At 45.8% G+C, this 15,106-nt stretch overlaps 1 protein-coding gene across 1 annotated transcript; it reads left to right on the top strand.

The window, feature by feature from the left end:
* Nucleotides 1–120: 120 nt before the first annotated feature.
* On the top strand, nucleotides 121–14,166 carry DESI2 (desumoylating isopeptidase 2). Its single transcript, XM_015857711.2, has 5 exons — nucleotides 121–539; nucleotides 6,492–6,564; nucleotides 8,324–8,417; nucleotides 8,760–8,901; nucleotides 10,541–14,166. The coding sequence occupies exons 1-5, from the start codon at nucleotides 501–503 to the stop codon at nucleotides 10,772–10,774; spliced, it is 582 nt and encodes a 193-aa protein (XP_015713197.1). The 5' UTR covers nucleotides 121–500; the 3' UTR covers nucleotides 10,775–14,166.
* Nucleotides 14,167–15,106: the final 940 nt, after the last annotated feature.

Genomic DNA, 15,106 nt, shown 5'->3' with positions numbered 1-15,106 from the left:
CCCGCGGGGCGGCTCCCGTAGCACGGGCAGTACAGCACGGCACGCCCCGCCCACGCGGAACCGCGGAGCGACGTGGTGCGGGCGGCGCAGGGCGGAGCAGGGCAGGCCGGGAGCCGCGCCGCACGCCGGGAGCTGTAGTGGCCGCCGTCCCGCTGCTGGCGGAAGGTGGGGGCGGGCTCGAGCGGCTCCATTTTGCGCCCATCCGAGGGGCTGCCCGGCCCGTCTGGCGCCGGCGGTACCGGGGCCGCCCGGGAGCCGCCGCTCGCGCTCTCCCCGTCTCGTCCCGCCGCCGCTTCAGGGCGGGGCCCGCTCCCCGCCGGCCGCGGGCCGAGCGCTCCTCCCGCGGGCCGGGCCCCGTTCCTCCGCGGCGGCGGCTCCATGGTGCCCGCCGCCCCCCCGCGCCCCGCAGCAACAGGCGGGACGAGGAGGAAGCGGCCCCCGGGGGTGCCCACCGCCCCGCCGCCGGCCTGAGCCGCGCCGCCACACGGGAGCAGCCAGCGATGGCGAACCAGCTGGTGATCCTCAACGTGTACGACATGGTGAGACACCGCGGGCCGGGGCCGCTCGGCGGGCGGGAGGGAGCGGGCTGTGGGGGCAGCGCGGCCTGAGGGGCCGGGAACTTTCCCTCCTTCCTTCCCTCTCTTCCTCCCACCCGCGCGGGCTCGGCGCTCTGTGGGGGGCAGTGAAAGTTTGTGGTGCGCTGGATCGCGGGGCCCCAGTGCGGGGTGCGCAGCCTGCAGGGGGCTGTGCCAGCCTCCTCTAACTGCTGTAGCCGCGGTAGGAGCGAGGTGTGAGTTCGTCCTCGTCCTTCAGAGGGTCCCTGCTCCACAGGGTGGTTGCGCAGGGGGCTGGCTGGGGGTACGCGCTGCCTCTGCAATGGTAAAAGTTTGTAGGCGCCGTGTCGGTATTTCTAACAGCCCCGGCACGGCCGAAACTTGGCAGGAATAAAGGAATTGCCTCATCCTGAGCTGCGGTGCCGTGAGCTCACCTTGCCCTCCCGTGCGATGCCTGGCTGACACCTCCAGCAGCTGTTGCGTGTCCCTGCATGCAGCTGGAAGCCGCTCAGCTGCCATAGTAACAAATGAGGCGGAAGCACCTGTGTGGTGCAGCCACCGGATAAGTAATATTAGGGAAATATTATCCCTTAATGCGCTTCCATAGCTGGAAATTAGAACGAGTGCCGCTGGTTGTCCTCTGAGCGCTGCCGGGCCTGCTGCTGAGGGCAGGGAGGTTTCACAACAGCATCGGGAACCGTGTGGGACAGGCTGCCCTTGAGCTACCAGCAGCTTTGGAATGAGCTTCTGGTGCTTTAGGAGGGTGGAGGAGCACAGTGTGGGTCTCATTGCTGGCAGAGAAGTGCATCGTCTTGCTTGGAATTATTGCACTCAGGTGCTCGGGAATTTGATAGCAGTTGATAGGGAGCTGACTTGCTTGGTCTTTAAAGTCTTTAAGTCTGATTGTTGCCATTGGTTTCTGTGGTAGGTATCAGAGGGAAAGGAAAAGACAGCATCCCTGTCAAAGGATTCCCTTCCACTTCCCATGCCTGGGTTCTATTTGCTGGTGAAGGCAACTTGTTACATCTGCATTGGGTTTCCTTCTGCGTGGAGCATGGGGGCCAATGGGGACGGGAGCAGAGCGTTGGCTGTGACAGGACAGGCCTTGCTCACCTGGCCAAGCACACACATGGGGCCTGCAAGCTGTGGTCAGTGTGTTGTGCTATGGTAGAGCCACGTGGGAAGTACGTGATATGCCAGACTTCTTTGGACTGCAGCTGAAAAATGTGTGTGGGAGAAGCTGCTGTAGTCTTAAAAGAGCTGCTTTTGTGTGCTTCTATGTGTTATAAATACTTGTGTGGAGAAAGAAGCAGGATTTTAGTTCCAAGGCTGTTACGCAAGCAGTCACCTGTGAAGTCAAAGGCACGGCACGGCTCTGACGTGGAGGGTGCAGCAACCTTGGCTGTGAGAGCCATCTTGGGAAGGCTGCAGGGAGCCACGGGCAGCAGGAGGGCTGTGCTTTCCCTTGGGGTGTGCCAAGGCTCCATAGCTGTGTCTCTGTGTTAGTGAAGGTCTGTAGGCCCAATGCCTGTGGAAAGGGCTCGTGACACTCATTCTCCAAAAGAAGCAGGCCAGCAAAGATACTTGTGCTTGGTCACACCAAAGATACACCAAGGTGCTTGGTCACATCGAGGTGCTTGTGTGCTGGTCTGCAGCTGTGGTGTCTGCTGAAGCTGTGCATCACCACAAATTATATATAGCGCGAGCTGAGACCGCTCACTGGGGTGTTTATTCATCCCACCTCAGCTGTGGCTGTTTTGTTATCGCATCTGTGTTATTTGACTGCTGAAGGAGCAGATTTCTTTTAAACAGGAAAGAAAAGCTGAGGTTCCCATGGTACCTGAGGGACACATCAGCAAGCAGCCTTGAACTCTCTCACAGTGATGGCTCAGTCCGTTTTATTGTTGCTTGAAGCACACACCTCACTGACTCGGTTATTTGGGCTTTTTTTGTGGGTTCTTTATTTGGTGGGTGTGGATATTTTTCGTCCCATTCTTTTTTAGGGGATGTGTAGGGGGGCACAAGAGAGCACTGGTTGTCTCGTTAATGGAATCAATGCTGTTATAACTGCAAAGACTGGACGAACAGGTTGGTGTCAGCCTGTAGCTCCATCTCAAAAGCAGCCTCTTCCATGCAGGGACTGCAGGGTGTTGCTGCCGTTCAACTCTGCACAGGGTCAAGTTGGTTTGCTTTGTAGCGTATACACCTCTATTGGCCTTATCACTCGATAAGGAGAAAGCATGGGGTAAAACCCAAGGATGAAGAGGGAGCCATGTGTTGCAGTTCAGAGTTTATTCACTTGTATGGTAACTTTACAGAGGGAAAGAAACTTAAGGGCACGTTTATTATGCCTTAGGAAATGCTTTCTGATCGTTAAGAGGGCCAGGTGAAGACCAATTGACTGTGCTTGGAGCTGTAGCACTTTCTACCTTCCTTATCACAGTGGCTATAGAGGTTTATTGTGCCTGGAGTAGCATCCTATTTTCCCACATCAAACAAGGCGTTAACGATCTGAACTATCAGCATAAATGAGAGAGCTCTGGAGAATGAAATGAGGGTGCTGTTGGAGCACTGGGATTAGTGTCTGTGTCATTGCAGACATGACTTTATTATGCACGTAGAAACGTAGTTCCCTAATATTTTTGTTTTGATGGTTGCATTAAACATGAATCCCCGTGTCACAAAACAACTTGCTGTGAAATATTGAGGATGAGGGCTGCGCTCTCAGACATTCTTCTACAGTAAAATTCAGATCAGACTGAACGAGGAGGGGTCTGTTTTGTGCAATGGAAGCTTGAGTGTTGCTTTTGAGTTCGGTTTGGGTTTCCAGAACACAGAGCGCATCACTGAAGCAGCCAGCTACGTGTGTGTCATTTAATCTGTGACGATCTCTGCTTTGTACGCTGTATGTCATTGTTGTGGCCAAACTCAGTGTACTTGAAGCTGTATTTGTTCTGCAGTCCTTTCTTCACCCAGATAATTCATTTTGTTCAGTGGGAGAATGCGACCCACCTTCCAATAACTGATTCAGATTAAGTCATAATTAGATGTAATTACCGTTCCTAGGGGGAAAGTAATTCTGCCTCGCTGAAATTCTTTTGTCTTCAGTTCACCTACACTGGAAATGCAAATCCAAGTGCTTTTGGCACACCTTTCCAGCTGCTGACGTGTGTTTAATCTGCTGCTGGGTTTCTGTAGTCAGGTAAGCTGCATCCTCATATGTTACCAGCAGTGAGGAGTGCTCACCTGAGTAACATGGGACTTGCCAACAGCACATTGCAGCAGCTCTCCATCCCATCCACTTGCCCTTGTATGGCTCCACGAGGCAGCTTGGTGTCTGCCTTCCTGTTGTGCCCGCACACCTCACATCAGGTTTCACAAGGTTGTAGCAGCAGAGTTGTTTTTTCCTGCCCAGTAACAAACTCGTTTTATTACTTCCAGCACTTACGGGATATCTTGTGTAACTTGTGTCCCCGGCAGATCTGATGTGTGTATGGTGGTGCGGTATTTGGAACTCAGAGGCCAGACCCAGACTTTAAAGTGGGTGTCCTGGTGAGGAGCAGAGCTCTGAGGACCCTGTCCAGGTCTGCTGGAGGTTACATAGATCTGGACAACCATTCCCATTAGGCAGGCACACTTGCCTACGCTGACAAACTTCGTTGAATATTCCTACAGTATTGATTGTATGTATAAATACAAAACTGTTCTGGTTTTAATTTCACTTCAGTGAACAGAATCCGTTTCTTACCCAGGTAGCTGGGTAGTTTTAGCTTTCACCTTGCCTTCTCTGTTCTGTTTCTCTGCATCCAGTAAGTGTAGCCCTGCATGTTGCTGGATGTACCTAATCTGAGGAGCTGGATTAGATACAAATGGACCGGCAGTGCTTGCCCTTTTCTAGGGAGAGAGAAGGAAGCAATTTGTTAGACCCTAAAGAGGTTAAGGTGATGGTGTAGTACAGTCATCCACATCCCACTAGCTGATGTAGTGATAGATTAACAGAGCCAGCCATTAGGTCACCTGTAAAGTTTGGTCTTAAGCAAAATGTATCCACAGATCTCAATGACCCTTGGCCTTAAATACGTGCCAGGAGCAAAATCTGTCTGCTGTTAACTCCTGTGGACAAGAATTCCCTCAGCTGGCATGTCTGAAGAGCTCATCAAATCCTTGGTGTCTTGTTATGCGGATAGTTGTTGCGTCCCTTGTGTGCCAGCACAACTGTGATGTTTGGTGACTGCTAGCAGCTGAATTTAGGGCTGAATTTGGTGGTGCTTAGAATAAGGATGACACTAAAACCCAAATACATCCATTTCTGATGCTAGAAATGTTGTAACATTTGGCCTGAACTGCTCTTTTTTGCCATTTAACTTTGACTTTCCACGAGCGACGTTTCACTCCAGAGTGCAGGGGATCATTCTTACTGGGAGAAAAATGGCTTTCAGGAATGTTCACTAAATGGCAGGTCAACTCAGATGTCTGTAATTATGTGCTAACTCCAGCTAGCGCGCTTGACAACATGACGCCTGTCCCCTTTCACATTTTTCTCATCAGTTACGCTGTTTTAATAGTGCCTTCATATCAGAAAGCACATATTAAGTCAACAGTTTATGTGAATAAGATACCTTTTTTCCCTTTTCTTCCCATTTGCTAAATAAGTAACTTGCTGCAGGTACTCCCCTGTCCATGTCCCCACTGAGCCGCCTCCTTGTCAGCCTGCCCTGCAGCCCCACAGCTGCGTGCCTTGGGAATGGATGAGGTGGGAGGGAGGATCCCACTGCTGGGGAAGCTGACAGGATAATGATGGCTGTGTTTTGCTGAGAGGTTTCTCTTCTTACTCTATTTCAGTTTTAAGGACACACATGAGAGTTTTTATTTCTCTTTAGCCTTTCTTGGAGTTTCTTCTTCAAATTGCTCATCAGACAGTGATATTAAGAAAGCGGTGACACAGACAAGAAAAGATGGTCATTTTGAGGGTTTCCTTTTTGCAAACTCCTTCTTTTTGTGTCTTGATGGTGCTGAGGGTAATAGTCAGCTGGTGGGCACTCACCGCTGCTGCTTTCCAAACAGGAAACAGAAAGCACTGAGGAAAGGGTTTTTTTCCTTTTTCCCTTTTTCAGGTGGTGGGTGGCAATTGCACTGAAATGCAGCCACGTTTCTTATCATAGAAGTGATCAGCAGTGATAGATTAGAAACATACACTGGAGTTAGGCAAAGGTCATCTGATAAATGGAGTCGGATATATCAGGAGCTGAACGAGAGTTCAGGCTGTTGTATGCTGTGACAATCAGAAAGATCAGTGTGATGGAATGGCGATACAAGAGGTGCAATGACAAAGGGACTCGTGCTATGGAAAGGTGTTGCAAAAGGAAAAGAGCTCATCCATCTCTGAAGATCTGGGCTTGAAAGGGAAACTCCACAAAGGAGGAATCTGCAACCAAAGATCCTTCCCCAGTGGCAGTCAGCCCTTAAATGGGATCTAAGAGAGGTGCAGCCGGGCTCCACCCCTTCTGGTCACACAGCTGAGTTGCCTTCACCTGTGCTCCCAGGGCTGACCGGGTCCTTGCCCCAGGTGCTCAATCAGTGGTTCAGGCCGTGACTCAACAGTTCCCATACATATGGTGACCAGCAGTGTAGTATTCAAGGGCAGAATGCATAAGCTAATTTAATTCCATCTTCAATAGCTCTTGAGCATGTTGCGGTCATCTGGTCATAAGCAAAAGTGTGGTCATTAGGTAAATAATAACTGGGGTCTGTGTGTGATAGTCCTACTTTCAAAAAAAATACCCAAAAATTTGCTCTTGTGGTATTGTGGCAGTTGAATCAAGTATGTACTGTATTAGCTTTTGATATGGGGGGACGACTATTTGTTCAGTCTGCTGTCTGTAGACAAATCTGTATTGGAAGCTAACTGGAGTGGTTTTTGTTCTTCTTTCCTTTTAGTACTGGATGAATGAGTATACTTCTTCCCTTGGAATTGGAGTATTCCATTCAGGTATAGAGGTGTACGGCCGAGGTATGTACAGAACTTACCTTTTGTTCTAGCAGCATTACTCAAACAAACAAATGTCTGTCAGATAGTGAGAGAAGTCTGGTTCCTGAAACCTGTTTATCAGTTTCCTTTCAAAGTTCTCCGCCTCTGGAATAAAAAGAACATGTGGGTGTCGGTAATTTGGAATAATCCTGCATTCCTGTGTAAAGCTGCATGTGCAACTACGTAAGAGAATACAGCCTCTTCCCCTAGAAACAGCAATATTTAGCTCAGGTTTTGAAACGTCTGCTGTATGTTCCATGTAAATACAATGAGATAATTTCATCTGTATTCTGCCAGCACTTGTGCAAGGAGTTAAAAATTAACTGTAGAGACTGTTGGGTTTATTTAAAAGGCAGATCGTGCCCACTGTTTATTTTAAAAAGATGGATCCCAAATAAGTAGAGCAGCACAGTCTGAGTTTGCTAAATGGGTTGTACTGTGGGATGCAGCTTCCTGAGCTGTTCTGGGCCTCTTTCAGTTCCTGCTGCTACCAAAAGGGGTGTTTCTGAGTGTGTTGTAGTACAGGCTTGAGTTTGAGGTCTTCACACCTTGCAGGAAAACCAGCCTGGGGGGTGGAGGTGTTGCTCTAAGTAATCTGTTTAAAAGTAAATGAGCCTCCTTAAGTTTGGTGTTACTGGGATGTGTTTGGAGATGAGAGGGTGCAGCAAAGGTGGTGGCATGTGATCCAAAGCCAAGTATCTTATGCTGGAGGTGTTTCAGCAGCTGGAGCAGAAACGTTGCCATTGGGTTTGCAGTGGTGAAGTGATGAAACATAATGCTTATTGTTAAAAACTTATTAAAATGTCATTTAATCCAAACCAGAAAGACCTGATCTTTAATGGTGTCGTGCCTGAATCCAGGTTCTTGGGCTGTGCCAAATCCAGGTGCCTCCCTTCCTGTTCAGCTCGGGACAGCTTCCTTTCTCATTTTAGAGGTCGTTGGAACAATGACTTGCATTTTTCAAAGTACTTCACACTTTATTTATTTACCTGTTGTAAAAAAGGTTATCCACAAAACTGCCTGCTAAGCTTGGATGGTTTAGTGCAGGTGTTTAAGAAAGGAAATGTGAAGTCATGCTTAAAGCTTTTTATTCTACCCTGGGAGTGGCACATTGTTCTGTCTTACAGACACAGAAGGAAGCTGAAACATGCTGTGATACCTTCATGAATTCTAAGGCTTTAACACCAGCAGATGTCATGCGTTGACTTCAGATCCATGCACGAGTCCATTTTTCTGTTAGAGATGAGCTTGGGATGGTTAACTGTTGCTTAGCGAGAGATTCAGAAATGTATTAGGCTAATACTGGTTGTCGCATGTACGGCTGTAGCACATCATCAGACCTTTGAGGATGCAAAACTTTGAATCTCTAGTCTAAAAACACGTAAGAGGAATTTTGGAGATCAACGCATGTAAAACAAATTGGTAGAACTTACAATTTAACTTTTAAATCTTCACTTCTACAGTGAAAACAATGACATACTTATTAATTAAACCCACCTGCGGATAGAGGAAGATTCTTGTCAGTGTTTGTTGCGGTTGACTAATGATCAACAAAGCGATTCCTTGCTGGCACCTTGCTTTTGTTACCCATGTGTAAATGTGGCACCCGATGTCGAGCTTTACATCCTTGCCAAGTTCTCATTGACTTGGAAGCTCCTTGGAACTGACCTACCAGTCTGGAGGTCTGTTTCTCTCCCTGTCACTTCATGTTGCTTTTGTTAATCTGAGCTTTCTTTTTCAGAGTTTGCCTATGGTGGGCATCCCTACCCTTTTTCTGGAATATTTGAAATTTCTCCAGGAAATGCTTCCGAGTTAGGAGAGACCTTCAAATTTAAGTAAGAAAAATCTGTTTTCACTTGTCTTTGAGAAAATAAGTTAAAAGGACAGTTTGTTGCGTGGATAGCTATGTTAAATGACACATCAGAATTTATGGCTGAGAAAATAGCGTTTGCTTTGCTGTGAAAAATAAGTGTGCTACGGGTATACAGCCAGCAAGGAAATAATACTCATATAAGATGAAAATAGTGCTGTAAAATGGAAGGGAATAAATCTCTGTCCTTCTGGGTGGGCAGAAAGGCCTTACCACCCACAAAGGGGGGACTTCTGAGTGATGTGAAAGCAGTCACACACTTGTTTCATGGAAACCCAATCATCCTGATCTCTGTTTCTCTTTCTAGAGAGGCTGTGGTTCTAGGCAGCACTGACTTCATGGAAGATGATATAGAAAAAATAGTAGAAGAGCTTGGAAAAGAATTCAAAGGAAATGCTTATCACCTAATGCACAAAAACTGCAATCACTTTTCTTCAGCTTTATCTGAGGTAAGCAAAAATTAGGGTCTATAGAAAAGTTCATCCTGGGTGGTTACAGAGCTTCATCTCCTTCCTGTCCTTTGGGTTGTCTGGGTAAATGTTACTGTTCCTTCAGGTACTGTGTGTCTGTGTGTGTATTTTTGGGACAAAAATGCAAGCCCATGCTGCCAAAAATGCTGAATATTGTTACATGCAGCTTGTGTTCCAGAAGGTGGTATTCCTAATTGAGAGACCCAGTAAAGCAAGTATTAACAGGGTTCCAGAATCTTTACAGACTTTTCAGAGACAACAGTGGGAGACAGAACCAGATGTAATTTCCATTACTTCACAGTGCCCTTGCATTGAAAGTACTTGCTAAAGAATAACAGAGGCATTTAGCAAGTTTCATAGATGATGTTTAGCTTCTGTTTGAGGGGCTTTTGCAAACCTGTTCTCATCAGAGTTTATTGTAGTGCTCACTGAAGTCTTCCAAACAAGGACTGGCTGTTTTCCTTGACAAACTTCCATAAAACTCAGCTGCTCTTTATTCAGAATATTTAGTCTTGACAAAGCACAGGCTATACAGTGAGTGTGCCATCATGTCCGATTTCCAGCGGTGCTGGAACACTTTGAGATGATGATTCACGTGCAGTGCTAGTAGGAATAAGTCGAGTGACATCCTGACAAAGCTGTAGTTGGCATGAAACCTGGCCAATCCAGCCAGGCTGCATGCTCCTGGTGTTTCTGTTCTAACTCATCCTGTGTAGTGTTCAAGCTGGCTAAAAACTAGAGATATAACCTCAAGTAAAATGCTCTTCAGTTACAACAAAGTAATGCTCTGCTAGCTGTGATTTTCTCCAGATGTGCACTGGATGAAGCAATACCAGAAGTGAACAAGGATGCAGTTAAATAAAGTAGGTCACTTCTTCAGTAGTGTCAACAGAAATATTTAATGATTGATGTACAGTAAAAGTGACCACTGAATGCAACTTCATGTATTCTTTGAGGAGCTGAAAACAGCTTTGCATTGTATAGCCGCTCTTGTAGTGAACTCGCAGTCTGTGTGCTGTAAGATGCTCATCTCTCATCCAAAGTCATCAGAGGCCATCGCAGTGAATCATAGAATCCTTAGAGTCGGAAGGGACCTCTGGGGGCCTTTTAGTCCAACTCCCCTGCAGTGAACAGGGACACCACAGCTACATCAGGTTGCCCAGGGCCTGATCCAGCCTTGCCTTGGAAGTCTCCAAGGACGAGGCATCAACCACATCACTGGGCAACCTGTTCCAGTGCCTCACCACCCTCACTGTAAAAAAAAAATTCCTTATATCTAACCTAAATCTACGCTTTCTGAGCTCGAAGCCATAAGAATATCCCCAGTTGTGTGTGTAACTCCACAGAACTGTAGCACTGACTGTCTTTTTGACTGCTTCATTTCTGGGTGTTTTTGTAACAGTGAGCGCTCTCCTTCAGCTGCTGTTTCTGAGGAATTATTTGTGAATATGAAATATGCCTTAACTCATTTATTTGCCTTTTAAAGACATTATTCACAAAGCGAGGTGGCTGGGCTTATCAGAACTCCCAAGAAGAGTTGATTCCTTACAGTAATAAACATCTGTTACTGTTTGGCCTAGAATGTGAGTCAATTCTTTCTTTTCCCCTTTTCTTCTAGATTCTGTGTGGAAAAGAGATTCCACGCTGGGTGAATCGCCTTGCCTACTTCAGCTCTTGTATACCATTTCTCCAGAGCTGCCTGCCGAAGGAATGGCTGACTCCTGCGGCCCTGCAGTCCAGTGTCAGCCAGGAGCTACAGGATGAGCTGGAGGAAGCTGAGGATGCAGCAGCATCAGCTTCTTTGGCAAGTGCAGCATCTGGATCTAGAACTGGACGCCACACCAAATTATAAGTCCTCCTCCAAAGTACTAAATGGTTTGAAATACTTCAATTTGATCTCTCCAGCAATTGACTTTCCGACAGAACGCGAGAGCTGACTCCAGAACGTTGTTTTTATATGCAAAAAATGGCTCTCATCAGCTCCTGTTTCAGCTCAGGATTATTTCAGTAGCGAAAAGAATTGCTGGGAGAAAAGGGAAGGATTTTGTGTGAAGCCACCCTTTTCATTATCACCTGTTTGTTAGACCTGAGTTAACATCTTGTATAAAGTAGGACTTAAATTATTTGTTTACAGTATTGTGTACTGCTGTTTACAAGTCCTGTAAGGACTCCTGCCACCGCGGAAGAAGAGAGAAACGTGAGTTTTACTGGCGTAACTCAAAGGCAGCGATATGATGCCCTGGCTGTGAACTCTCCCCTTTGTTGTCAAGATTTAAGGCAGGTGAAACTTAAATGCTAGAAACTGCTGAATGCTGTCCGTGTGAACAGGGTACTGTGCGCTCCCAGTGGCTGATGGAAACAGGTAGATTCCGGGATGTAGGGAGACTGATTTCTGTGTAAGATCTGATGTTGAAGTATGACCTCTACATTCGTGAAGCTGAGGATTTTTGCACATGTGAAGGGAAATGTCTGTCTCATTACACTGCACGTTGATCCCTAACCTTTGGGGTTTTCCTTAAATTCAGCCATGCAGTTTGCATAGCATCTATTGCCCACACTTACAGTCTACTCCAACCAGGATTTAGATACGTGATTATCACCTCTTAAAAGCATCAACAGTTTTTTTGCTGTTTGCGTTACTTGATTTGAAACTTGTATATACAAAGTTAGAACTTGTTTTTTTTGTTTTTTTTTTTAATTTTATTATTATTTCATGTAGTTTGAATAGCACAATACAAGCCATTTATGGTTGGGGAACGGCCTTGCTTCCTGCTGCTGATTTTTTTTTTTTTTGCTTCATTTAAGTTTGTAAACATGAACGGGATTTGTTTTGGGTTCTCTTTTTTAACCCTATATACTAGGGCCCGGTTGTGCGTCTCTGCACAAATCACAGGGGAATCTTAATTTATTTTCCCACAGTTTCTATCTGTGGCATTAACTTTCTTGTCAGATGTAATGAAGAAAAACCTGAGAATTGCTTATGCACCTGCGTGTTTACACAGCAGAACCCGCTAATCTGCACACGTAATTACGTCTGAAGGTAAGAGATGCTATTTTCTAAATCACAGAAGTATGTTTGCTGGTAGATTATAATTAGAGCTAAATTATAATTAGTGATCAGAATATATCATGGAATGCCTTATTCTTGTTCGCTTACCAAGAGAATTAATGGTTCTTCCAGTCATTAGTGTGAATTAGTGAGGTTCTGTTGTGCGCATAAGGATACAGTAGCACAAATATGAGGGAGGTGAGCTTGTGTACGTTGTAAGACTTGCTGCCTTAAACTGTAACTAAACAGCACCTGTAAACTGATGAGCTCTCTGAGAAGCGTGCGTTGCTAGGAGCGTAAATGATTTTTACAAGCTTTATTTTTGACCTGTTGCTCCGGTTAATTTTTTCCGTCAAGTGAAATGCTGACTCTGCTGTTTCTGTTGTTTGAAAGGGGAAAAAGATCCTCCAAGGAGGCAAGAATGCTTCATGCTGTGTATTCTCCAGGCCATGGGTAGTCAGTGCCGTGGACCCTTCAGGAAGGTGCCATAGGTTATGTTCTAGTAAGAGTTTGCATGGTGGCCAACTCAATTAATGTGTGAAAAGAGCGAGGAGCTTTTCTTCTGGCAGTTGGGCTGAATCCTTTGGAAGACGGTCTTGAAGCTTTCACTCATCTTCTGTGATGCATCGTAGTGACAGAAAGATAAGCTGATATTCAACGTTGGGGGGGAAAGAATCAAGAGCCATTCTTTTTTCAGAAGAGTGGGATAGTTGTAGAAGTCTTGTTATCTGTGCTTTGGTACGTGTTTTAATGATCTGCTCTACCAAGTGGGAAACGCTTAAGGCTGACAAGTCTGCCACGGTATTCCTGTGGTCTCCAGAAGTTGGAAACACTGACTCGTTTTGTTTTGTTTTTCACTCAGATCTCTGAATTTGAGGTGGGTTGTTTGGTTTATTTTTTTTCCTGTTGTGAAAACGAACGTGGTGGTCTCCAGTCAACTCTCAAGCATTACAGGATGAAATACTGCACTGCTCACAGCTAAGGTGACAGACTGTAGGTGGGTCATTTCGTTCTCTCCTGTGCAGCTGTAGTAGTGATGTGACTCTTGGCCAAGGTGGGTCCTTTATTTCAGCTCAGGGTTGAGGCCGCTGATCTAGCAATGTACTGTAGCTCTTCCTAGGTCTTAGGAAAAATAAATAAATACATTTTCATTGCTACCTAACTCTTCTGTACCAAAACTGGCTTTCTGGGCTTCTAAGATATCCAGAGCTCTAGGTCACAAGTCTCTCTACACCTCCATTAACACGAATACAGGATGTACAATGCAAGAAAGTGACAGATCACAGCACAGTTTTTATTTAGAAGTAAAACTAAGAATATTTTTTATACAGCAGACTGGAAAGTTTGTAACAGTTGTTCCTTTTAATCGGTAGCTGTACAGATACAGAAAATACTGTCTCACGCTCCACTTTTTGTTTAAATACATCCATTTGTGAGTCCTGCGATTAGACTGACGCCCGAACCCTGAAGGCTGTTGGGTATTGCATCAAAGCAGGCGGTGCCGTAACTCCAGTCGCGTGCTGTGAACTTGGCCTCCGCTGGATGCCCGCAAGAAGTCACCCTGCCAGCGGTTACTCCGATTTGTTAGCAATAGAGCAAAGTTACCTTTCACCAGCATTACTGCCAAGCAGGGATTACCTTAGTCTACTGATGACCACACTGTGCTAGGACTAAAACACTCCAAAATGCTGTGAGAAAGCTGGACACCTGTGGAGTCTTTTCCATCAAAACGGGTAGAAAAATAATTTGCTACTTCAGGGTTCTGCTCCGTTTACTTTCTCATTCCTGTTTGGTTTTCTGTAAGGCAGTACTTTTGATACGCAGTGTGTTCCTTAACTCTGCTGTTCGTTTCAATGCCATTTTCTGTTCAGCAAGCCAAAAAAAATCCGATGTACTGTCAGTGTGCACCAGAAACTTGAGAGCGGCTTGGTAAAAATAAGACTTGCATTACTTGTAACATTTGCAATGCAATTCTGATCACTATTGATACACGGTAATTTTCACTGTTGGAAGTTGGTTACAAGCTGAATAATCACTGATGCATTTTTGTTTTGTAAACTTGTATTCAAGTTTACTGTACTACATAGTATTTGTATAAAATGCAAAGAATTTTGACTTTTGTTACCTGTCCATGGCAACAAGTTGTCTAACATCTGAAATCCATCTCTTTATTAAAAATACTTTTATAAAAAAAAAGACAGTTGGCTGCATTTCTCTTATTCCCCTGATACCTGTAGCCTGTATGTATCAGTGCTGTGTGAGCTGATGTCTTTCAGACTATGCCTTATGTGGAAGGTGGGTAGTTTTGCCATAGTTACTTAAGCTGTATACAGGCTACATTCTGATTTGGGCAGTTGGGTTTGTTTGAAGCATAATTAAAAGCCATTTATAAGAGGCTGCTTTTTGCAAGTTGCCATACTCTGCAGGCCAGCCATAGACCTGTGGGTATGCAGCTGCTTGGAGTAGCTAGGGTAAGTGATGTGTTGGGTACCTCCCTGGGCAAGGCTTATCAGGCTACAGCTGAACGTTGCCAGCCCCCGCGGGGAGGGCCGGGAGGGGGAGACTGTTCCCAATAAGTGCTTTGCTTTGCTGAGTGCCGTAGTGAATGCTGGTAAAGCTGCTTCCCTCCTGTTTCCCAGGTCTGAATGGTCCTTAGTGTTTGCTCAAGCAAAACTAGGCTTTCCTCCCAGAATTAAGAATAAAGCCCAATTAAAACCACCTAATGACAACACAAATCATCTCGAACAGAAAATGACTTGTGTTTCCTGCCTGGGATTCTGAAGCCCGTGGGTTTTGTTCTGCCTTTCCCATTCCTAATTTGCCTGTGGGAAACATTGCCTCCTCCCAGCTTTAGCAGCACAAGCCCACAATAGCTTGTTGTTCTTTGCCTGGAAGGAGCTCCTAAGTGTTTAAATAGCTGCAGTTGAGTTTATTTCTCTTCTATACTTCAACTCACTCATTACTATGGAAATAGCACCCTGAAAGTAAAAAATCCCAGTGCTCTTGCAAGTCCTCTCTTTTTTTACCCCCAAAATGTTACTTTGCAGCTTAAATTTCTTATACCAACCCTAGCTCATCATGTGGTCAAGTGCTGGCTTCCACCAAATCAATTCATGTGTGTTAAGCAACATGATT

This window comes from Coturnix japonica, chromosome 3 (genome assembly GCF_001577835.2).
Source record: "Coturnix japonica isolate 7356 chromosome 3, Coturnix japonica 2.1, whole genome shotgun sequence".
Classification (NCBI taxonomy): Eukaryota; Metazoa; Chordata; class Aves; order Galliformes; family Phasianidae; genus Coturnix; species Coturnix japonica.
The sequence above is the reverse complement of the archived record's forward strand: the minus strand, read 5'-3'. Positions and strand labels throughout refer to the sequence as shown.

Coding starts and splice junctions, on each gene's coding strand:
- DESI2 (XM_015857711.2), top strand. CDS start 501: ATGGCGAACCAGCTGGTGATCCTCAACGTGTACGACATG. Junction 540..6,491: donor TCCTCAACGTGTACGACATG/GTGAGACACCGC, acceptor CTTTCCTTTTAG/TACTGGATGAATGAGTATAC. Junction 6,565..8,323: donor TATAGAGGTGTACGGCCGAG/GTATGTACAGAA, acceptor TTTCTTTTTCAG/AGTTTGCCTATGGTGGGCAT.